This window comes from Thalassophryne amazonica, chromosome 2, assembly GCF_902500255.1.
Source record: "Thalassophryne amazonica chromosome 2, fThaAma1.1, whole genome shotgun sequence".
NCBI lineage: Eukaryota > Metazoa > Chordata > Actinopteri > Batrachoidiformes > Batrachoididae > Thalassophryne > Thalassophryne amazonica.
Window position 1 is genome coordinate 62,616,140 of NC_047104.1, and position 10,142 is coordinate 62,626,281.

Sequence of the window (10,142 nt, forward strand, 5' to 3'; positions counted from 1 at the left end):
ACTCACAGACATATGCTCTTTGGGGTTTTAGTGGGGAAAAATTAAGATTAAGCGAAATAAAACAGTGAATCAACAAAGCACCAGATCGAGGCTTCGATTGGTTCAAGGTTCAAAGCAAAGCCGCGCTGCAGAAACGGTTGATTTATATGGAAGAAACGAAACATTTGCGGCAAAACAGTTATTTAACAACTAACTGATGACTAAATTACTTGACAACTATTTTAATAATCGATTAAATCGATTAGTTGTTTCAGCAGAATCAGCACTACTAAACACCACCTCTTTCTGTCAGATCCCGTTTGGGATGTGTGTGTGTGTGTGGGGGGGGGGTGTCGCCTGTGCGCCTGGACTAAACCATTGTACAACTGTGCAGGGGTGGGAAGGGCCCTCGGAGATCTTTCAATATTATTGTTAGAGCAGAACAGAATTATGTTTTGCAACGTTTATACATTCATTCTAATAATATTCTTTTACAACATGAATTGTATGGACATTAATAACATGCAACACAAAAATGTATTTAATGCCAGTTTTTTGTGGGCCCCCCCGCCCTGGTCACCAAAACCAGAAAGATGTGGAAGAAAATGAAAAACCACCATTTAAATGGATCTAAGAAGAGCCAGAATGACAAAGCATTTGAGATCATTTTATCTGAGCAGCCTGTCAGTTTCTGTACAGCCTAATATTCCTTTTTCCTTCACTTTCTGTAAAGTAATTTTACACACACACACACGCTTCTTCAACCACTTAGCAGGGGGCTGGAGCCTATCCCAGCAGTCATAGGGCGTGAAGCGGGGCTGGACAGGATGCCAGTCTGTCCCAGGGACACATATAGATCAACAAACACACACACACCTACAGACAATTTAATGTTTCCAATCCACCTAAGCTGCATGTCTTTGGATGTGGGAGGAAGCAGGAGGACCCAGAGGGAACCCACACAAACACAGGGAGAACATGCAAACTCCACACAGAAAAGACACCGGTGGGAATCGAACCCATGGTTTTCTTGCTGTGAGGCAACAGTGCTAACCACTAATCTACTATGCTGCCCAACAACGTATAAATTTAGAGAAGCCAAAAAAAAAACAAAAAACAGACTGGGCACACAGACACTGGCAACTATCAGAATGTCCATGTCAGCAGAGGCAGAACATCTTCCTGATTGGAGTAAGTGGATATAGAAAATGGATGTATTTCTGCTGATATTCAAACACCTTATAATAGAGAAAATGGTAAATGATTTTGGCTCTTATAGGAGACAACATGAAGGTGAATGAAGTTCATTTTATTTTTATTTTATTTAACCTTTATTTTACCAGGTAAGCCAATTGAGAACCAATTCTCATTTGCAATGGCGACCTGGCCAAGAAGCAGTATAAGAACTACTAATTACTGTATTGTCTCAGTTTTAGTGACAAGTGTCCACACTACACTTTGCAGGTGGGCAGCTGAAAAAAAAATCACACATCAAAGCTTTTGAATTTTAAAGTCTTTACTTATAAATATATCAAATAGAATAATCATGCTTTATTAATCCAATATAATGTACATATTTATACACACACACCAAGACGGGACACACAGACACAGGCAGCCATCAGCTTGTCCATATCAGCAGAGGGCGAACATCCTCCTGAAAGTCTGTGTCAGACGGCTCCTCCAAGTTGTCCTGGTCTCTGTTTGTGCCTCTAAAAATCACACAGAAATATTTTGTTAGATTGAATAAAGCAATAAAGATAGGAACACTGTGGTCACTGTGGAGCATATGACTCACCGGGCTGGATGGCTGATGGTTCTGCTTCCTCCTTCATAATGGGGATGGGGTTCTCAGTCAGGTCCAGATTTTCTTCATCCGTGACAAGTGGTTCATCCTTCTCCAGACTGTTCTCATCCAGGAAGGGATGTTTCAGAACATCAGCGGGTCTGATACGTTGCTCTTTGTCGAGGCACATCATGCATTTTAGGAGGTCCACAAACTCACACCCCTCTTTCTCTGTTGTATTTCTGTCCATCAGCTGGTGAAGCAAGAAGTCAGAAAGACTGTCACATAACCCAAATGGCTGGTGGTAATCATCAACTGCATAGATCCTGGACAAACCCTCTGTGACATCACAGACAGGTTTTCTTTAGGGTGGTTTTGAAGCTCAAATAATTTGTGTCATTTGTGGATTTGTGAATGTGTCACGGTCTGGGGGCACGCCCTCCCTCCCCTCAAATTTATTTGAATTTTAAGGTGCCGTTTCCTGCATTTTGGTACATATTTTATCACAAAATGCAATCAGAGGAAATCAGAGAAAAGATACTTTATCATCTGTTCTTATTAATTTGAATTTGTACAATCTTGAATGTGATGCTGTGATGTTATGACGACAAGTAACAGAAAACATTTGAAGTGTCTTTGTCTAAAAAGGTGAGAGACGTTACTATACCTTGCTGAATCATGGTCTGGTACAAATTGTTCTTCACTTTTTGCTAAATAAAGCATTAAGAACCAGCATTCAGCAGGTTTTTTTTTTTTGGTCCAAGAAAAGGGGGCATGGGTGGTGCCCCCCTCAGTCACTGAGGAATATCTGTGGCACCAACCTCACCAAGTTACCCAAACCTGCTAATCGTGCTATTATACAAATGAAATAACAAGAAGCTTTCACTTCAGAGAAAAGTGAATTTTTGTATTCATTTTTAATTATTTATTCAATTTTATGTTGACTTGTTTTATGTGAGGCGCCTTGAGATGGCTTTTGCTGTGATTTGGTGCATTATAAGCTAATTAAATTAAATTAAAAGCTGGCACACATACTACTTATATGGTCTTTTAGTCCCATTCACAGCACAACAATCCATATTATCTCATATTTGGAATAAAATGCTCTGGACACAGCTCAGCAGCACACACAGCTGTCAGTCAAAGCGACCATGGTGCTTATTATTCTTATATTCATGCCTTAAAAATTCTTAAATTGATGAAGTGGGAACAATCTGTTGAGGCCAAAACTTTTTTGTATCAGGCTGTATATGTTTTTTTTGTTTGTTTCTGTTTGAAAATTGGACAATTTAACATGTGGGTCAATGGACAGTAAATCTCTATAGGAGCCAGCATCAAGTGGCCATTCAAGGAATTGTCTGATTTAGCTTTTTGATTTTGCTTAATTTCACAGGGCGAGAGGCTGGGGTGTCATGGTCATGCAGTCAGTGAATTAAGCTGGGTTTACACTGTGCAAGTTTTGGCCCTTTTTGAGCCAATTTTTCACTCGTGAGAATTTTTTGGATCGCACCGAGTTTCAGCTTAATCATGTGTCCTGCATCGTGTAGTATACATGGAGTAACGAGCTGCGTTTAACCTCTCATGACCACCTCCCCATCGGCAATCATATGGTCAGATGAAATTCAAACCTGTTTGATATTCTGGGCGGCCCTCGTGACGGTATTGTGCTGTTGAAGCAGCGCTATGAGCGTCTACAAGCCGATTTACCCCAACCTCTCGCACTGTGCATGTGCAAACACCGATGCAGAATTGGAGAGAGTATAAACAGTGATCATCTCTTAGGGAGAGAGCAGCATCTGTTTACGTTTTGCTTACGGAAACACAAGTCCGACGTGTGGTTTTTGAAAGTACAATGTTAGTAGTCAGATCGCATCAGAGCATCGGGCCGTATAGTGTGAGAACATAAATCATGCACTGAACTTTTACACCCTGCAGTTTTGTCGTACAGTTTCAGCTGGAGCCGAGTACAGCGATTGAAAATATCGTACAGTGTCTGCCCAGCTTTAGACACTGGAGGCATAAATTTGTTGAAGGTGGTTGAAGAAATGACTAAGAGGCCATTAGGGAGCACCTACCTGCATGATGTCCTCCAGAGAGGTTAACATCACTGCTCTGGTGTCACGGAACTTGTGCCCCGTCTCCATCTGAACCAGTGCAGGAGTCTGCAAAGAGACAGTAACTGAGTTAACTCTCAAAAAAAAAAAAAAAAATGGATGGATGAATGGCTGGACGGATGTGATGGTACCTTCAGTGTCCAGGTGTCCTGACCATCAATACGACGTCTATTAAAGTAGTGGTTGGTTTCTGGTCCCAACCTGAGGAGGTGGTCTGGGGGCAGACCCTGTGTGTCCACAATGAACTTCATCTGAAGACAAACAAAAACATCAAATCACACTGACGTTTCTTTAACAAATTGTTGCCTTTTCAGGTGCAAATGTTTCTCTGTTTAAGAGTGCCATGGATTAATAACAAATCCAGGATTTTGACAAGCTGGACAAAAAAGACTTACTATATCATATGAATGATATCCTGGATACAGGGAGACTCCCAGAGCCAGCTCAGCCATGGACACACCGAGCGACCACATGTCAATCTCCTTGAATCATTTTTTTTTTCTTCCTTCCTTTTTTTTAAATTGTATTATTATTTATACTGATCAACTGTCTATTGGTGCACAAACTAAGCTAACGTAAGTGAATGTATATTTGTTATTTGACTCATTGTGTAAAGTCATGTGCTAAGCTAGCTGTAACAGGCTAACAGGAGCACTGTGTGTCAGAACCTCATGTCATTTGTTGATTTTCTTCTTCTGCTTGAAGGACCTGAATTTACTGGTGACATTCTGGGCTGTAACATTTGTCTTTTTGTTTGATATTGATACATGAAACTGTTTGACCCTGATTAACTGACTTGTTTTTAGTGGGTGTGTGGTCAGATGAGGCTGAATAAGGTTTTCACTAACTGAGCAAATGAAGTATCAAAGTATATTTTAAGACCGATTCTATTTGCAAGGCAGAAATTCAATATACTGTTTGCAAGACAATGCCCTGGTGGTGAAAGTGGGAACTAAAGTTGTAGTTCCAAACTAAACAGTAATGAGGTGTTGATGCTATTTCGGTACCCACATTTAAATTGTCTTTAAACTCTTATTTCTTGGCCAAATTTGTTGATTTAAGAGTCAAATCACATGAATAGAAGGCGTCACGATGATGTCACACGCCGGTGCGGGGGCCATTGTGGTTGGCAGAAAACCTATTCAGCCACTGACTGTATAATATTTGAAGATATCACCATTCAAAGCGTGTACTCTGTCATCCATCCATTACACACAGACAGATCAGCTCAGCGCCATGCGTAAAACCCGTCAACACATCACATCCAGATGGATGACAAACCGTGTAAAGACTTTCACTTCTCAAGCATTTAGTATCAAAGACTGGATGTGGTTTGGCTCAGAAGTGTCCAGTACAAATGGAATATGGGATCACATGAGCTCACCTTGTGTTCAAACTAATCACATTAAACCCGCTCCTGTATTTATTTATTTTTTTCTTTTTGCCTTTGGTTTCCTCTGTGCAGCTCCACATTTAGGAGACAAACTGTGACTGATGTTATTGTGAGAGTTGCAAACTAACAATGATCTGATTTTTGTTTCATTCTTGAAATCAGAGTTTGGTGTAACCTGGGTGACAAATCCTGTCATTTTTATTTTGCGTCTTTCCCATATTACTTGTATTTTACATGCTGGTTCTTGCGTAACTACGTCACACAGTCATGTGATCTAGCGCGGCCAATTGTGTTGGCATAAAGAGACGGAAGTGACTTGCTTCTGTTAGGAGCGTGAGGGGTGCATGCCTTGCAGGAGCCTTCTATCAGTGTCATCGATCTGAAACAACTGGGCGTAGAATGTTCACAATCTATGGAATCGGCCAGGTTTGATGGCGAGCTAACGAGCCTAAACAGCTGTCTGGGACTTCCAGAAGATCTCCCTGAATTTAAGTGAACTGAATCTCCTGCCTTGGTCTGGTAGGAGGCACCACTGTGCAGCCGCCTTTTCCTTCTTTTTGGTTTGCCCCTCTGCAACTCTTAATCACGGCCCAACTATATACATCTTTGTTGGACTAAAAACTTTGTCCAATATCTGGACCATTTCTCCTTCTGGTTTGCGTGAGGCTGTTGAACTGTGGTGCCTTTGGGCAAAATTGAAACACATTGACTGGAATTTGCGGTCGCAAGATACCGCGCGGGGATTTTTTGTGGTTGAATTGTTACATTTGGACTGTGAACTGTTGAATTGTGACTACTCGTGACTTTACGATTTTTATGGTGTTTATCGAATGGCCATTCGCATATGTGTTGTATGTTAAATTGTTTGTCTTTCACAATATATGGTACCGCTCACACCAAAAGATAATTTGTGGTTCAGTTTTTTGTTCTCCTCTCCTAGAGCCGTTCTTAGTTCTTCTGATCTAGATTATCAGTTAGATTTATTAGTACTGAAACTGTGCTATTTCTGAGTAACACCCCGTGGGTTACAAAATGTGGTGAGCAGTATCCAGGAGTGGAGGAAAAAAAAAAACTGAACATATTTTTTCTTGTGTGATATACATATATTGTTTTTTTTTGTTTGTTTTTTTTTGGTGCGAAACATGGATATATTTGAGAAACGTGGCATTAAAATCCCTAATGCAGTTTTAATACAGAACGCAACTAAAACTGAAAGAGATGAAGAAGTTATTGAGTTGTTAGGATGGTACGGGTCGATTTCAAAATTTGAACACATCAGTGAACCTAAATCCACTTTTTGTGGTGCAGTCATAGTTAAATTTGGGTCCGGCGCTGTGATGGTTGCCTTGCGTCCGCTTTTGCCGTATACGTTTGCGTGTGCAAATGTGAAAGTTACATATGATATTCTAGACTTGTCTCCGGTTTGCTCAGATGAAGTGGGGAAAGCCCACACTGAAAATTACTTGTCCGAGTTACAGAATGTTGCTAAATTGACTGGGCAAGAATTTTGCACTTGTTTTAAAGGGGGTGATGTCTCTGCTTGGTCGGACAGTTACCAAGCTCCACCACACTGCTCCAGTGGAAAAGCCTCTGCCGGAAGACAATGAAGAGTTGACTGCTGATCTCAACGCTACAGCTCATCTGATTGAGACGCCGCCAGCCATTCAGCCGAACTCCACTGCCCAACATGCCAGAAGATCCTCTCTTCCAGTCCTGTTGAATGGTAATTTAAATCCACCAGAAGTGCAACGTTACGTTGTTGAACATATTGTTAAGAATGATGATGGGGACATCAACCAGTCAGTACAGTGTCTGAGAGCCTTCTCCAGGAGAATGCCCAGACCACACACAGAGTCTGACTACGATGCCTGCCGTTCCGGAGTAGAGCTGCTAATGAAAGATCCTGCCGTGTCCGATCTGCAGCGCTCACAGAAGATCTTCGATAGCTTGTTACTGCTTGCTGCTGATGTGGTGAAACACCTAAAGCCTGATGCACTGCTAGCATTGTATCTTCAGACTCTTGACTCAGCGTACGGCATGGTACAGGATGGCGATTAGCTATACGCTAAATTTATGGAAACATTCCAGGATGCTGGAGAGAAACCTTCAAACTATTTGCAACATCTGCAGGTGGCGTTAAACCAGGCTGTGAAGCAAGGTGGAGTTGCAAATAAGGACTTTGATCGACACCTATTGACCCAATATTGCCGTGGCTGTTGGGATAATTCACTCATCACAGAATTACAACTTAAGCAACGAAAGCACAATCCCCCATCATTTGCTGAATTCCTGCTATTACTGCGAACTGAAGAGGACTGTGAAGCCGCTAAAGCCATCCGTATGAGACAATATCTTGGCTCATCACGCCCTAGAGTTGCAGCCCATGCACAATATGTCCACACCAACAGTGCAGAGAAAGGGGAGATTGTTGCTCTCACCAATGTTACGCAGCAACTAGTCCAACAGATGGCCGAAATTCAAAAGCAGCTAGCAACAATAACTGCTGCCCAGGCAAGCTCCAGTCAGTCTGCTGCTCTTAAGCCCACACCTGGCAATAAGTCAAGTGAGGGGCAGAGGGCGGGCAAGCCATCAAAGAACCCATCCTCTGTTCCCAAGCCAGGCTACTGCTATCGGTGCGGTGAAGATGGCCATTTCAAGCCTAACTGTAATAACCCCCCAAACTCTGCACTTGTTTCTGCCAAGAAGAAACAGTTTGCAAAAAAAAAGTGGCAGAAATAGAACACTTCCAGAAGTAATTTACCTAGAAGCAGTTCCAGTTGTGGGGCAAACCGGAACTGTTGCAGACCCACAATGTCCCAACAAGAAATGTGTCACATGTCAAGAAGTAACTCAGACTACATCCACTGTTTCATCCAGATTATCCAAAGGCTTGGTTGGATCTCGCTGCACTGCAAATGTTAAACTTGCTGGTGAGGAATGCAGTTGTCTTTTGGACACAGGATCACAAGTAACCACAATTCCAGTATCATTTTACAATCAGCACTGTGCAACCAGCCATTGAAATCTCTTAATGACTTATTGCAAGTTGAAGGAGCTGCAGGGCAAGCTGTCCCTTATCTGGGATATGTGGAGATGGTGGTCACATTTCCAAAGGAGTTTCTGGGAGCTGATTTTGATGTTGCAACACTGGCGCTTGTTGTCCCTGACATCGAAACCCAGCAGTCCCCTTGTGTTGATCGGCATGAGCACCCTGGAGGCACTGTATAGCCAGTACATGGGGAGTGAGCACTCCAATTTTCTGCCAACTGCCAATGGCTACAGGGCAGTCCTCAAATTACTGCAACTGCGCCAGCAACAGCAAGGCAGCCAGGAAGTTGTGAGATCAGCCAGCAAGACTCCAATCCTCATTCCTGCTGGCTGTACTACAGTCGTTGATGGGTTGTTGCATCCCAGCATGCCAACTCCTGGCCAGTGGGCGCTTGTGGAGCATCCAGCCTCCCACTGCCAGGTGGGCTGTGTGTTAAGAACTCTTTAATTATGCTCCCAAGCCAACTCCACAAGAAGATACCTGTCCTTCTTAGTAATGAGTCAGACCAAGATGTGACAGTTCAACCCCTTTCCATCATCGCAGAACTTGCAGTGCCACCGCAGGTCCTTTCGCACAGTGTGAAATCCTGTTCATTAAATTCTGGTAATACTGACATTGAATTTTGGAGACTCGCCCATTCCTCCTGAGTGGAAGGCAATGATCACGGAGAAACTCAGTCAGATTCCTGAAGTCTTTTCATTTAACGACATGGATTTTGGATGCACTAACAAGGTGAAACATCACATTAAACTGAGCGACGAAACTCCATTCAAACATAGAGCCAGACCTATCCATCCTCAAGACATTGAGGCTGTCCAACAACATCTAAGGGACCTATTGGAGGCTGGTGTCATTCGTGAATCGGAGTCACCCATTTCATCACTTAATGTCATAGTCAAGAAAAAGAATGGAGACATACGTCTGTGCATTGATTACCGTAAGATGAACCATCAGACGGTTAAAGACGCCTATCCTTTGCCCAATCTGGAGTAGTCACTTTCAGCATTGACCGGTTCCAAATGATTCACTGTACTTGATCTAAAATCTGGGTACTACCAAATTGAAATGAACAAAGCCGACAAAGCAAAAACAGCCTTTGTGATGCCCATTGGATTCTGGGAATTTAACCACATGCCTCAAGGGGTAACAAACGCCCCATCGACATTTCAGCGGTTAATGGAGAAGAGCATGGGGGACCTCCATTTAAAAGAAGTGCTGGTCTTTCTTGATGATCTTATTGTGTTTTCGGATACACTTGAAGAACACGAGCGAAGACTACTGCGGGTGTTGTGTCGCTTGAAGGAATATGGATTGAAGCTCTCTCCAGAGAAATGTAAATTCTTTCAGGCATCTGTTAAGTATATGAGACACATTGTGTCAGAGAGAGGGGTCGAACCTGATCCAGATAAAATCTGTGCTTTAAAATCCTGGCCGATTCCGAGAGCTTTAAAGGAATTGAAATCATTCTTAGGATTTGCTGGCTACTATCAGAGGTTTATAAAGGGTTACTCTGCCATTGCCAAGCTTCTTAATGACATGACACGGGGCTATGGGCCTACCTCCAAGTCTCAGAAGAAGACCAGTCCAATTAAGTTCCAGGACATGTGGTTTAAAGGTGGTCTATTAAACATTAGGTCTCTCTCTTCTAAGTCCCTGTTAGTAAATGATATAATAATTGATCAACATATTGATTTATTCTGCCTTACAGAAACCTGGTTACAGCAGGATGAATATGTTAGTTTAAATGAGTCAACACCCCCGAGTCACACTGTCAGAATGCTCGTAGCACGGGCCGAGGCGGAGGATTAGCAGCAATCTTCC

At 42.5% G+C, this 10,142-nt stretch overlaps 1 protein-coding gene across 1 annotated transcript; it reads right to left on the reverse strand.

Moving 5' to 3' along the window:
* Nucleotides 1-3,794: 3,794 nt before the first annotated feature.
* Nucleotides 3,795-4,357, reverse strand: LOC117502297 (homeodomain-interacting protein kinase 1-like). The gene is made up of 3 exons (XM_034161350.1): nt 4,275-4,357; nt 4,011-4,130; nt 3,795-3,927 (listed from the first exon to the last, which is right to left on the reverse strand). The coding sequence occupies exons 1-3, from the start codon at nt 4,350-4,352 to the stop codon at nt 3,826-3,828; spliced, it is 300 nt and encodes a 99-aa protein (XP_034017241.1). The 5' UTR covers nt 4,353-4,357; the 3' UTR covers nt 3,795-3,825.
* Between the last annotated feature and the right edge of the window lie 5,785 nt (nt 4,358-10,142).

Bases quoted from the DNA above. Each gene is read 5' to 3' on its own strand.
- LOC117502297 (XM_034161350.1), bottom strand. From the start codon at position 4,352: ATGTGGTCGCTCGGTGTGTCCATGGCTGAGCTGGCTCTGGGAGTCTCC. The intron at 4,131-4,274 runs GTAAGTCTTTTT...GTTTGTCTTCAG, and splicing joins GATATCATTCATATGATATA to ATGAAGTTCATTGTGGACAC. The intron at 3,928-4,010 runs GTACCATCACAT...GTCTCTTTGCAG, and splicing joins AGGACACCTGGACACTGAAG to ACTCCTGCACTGGTTCAGAT.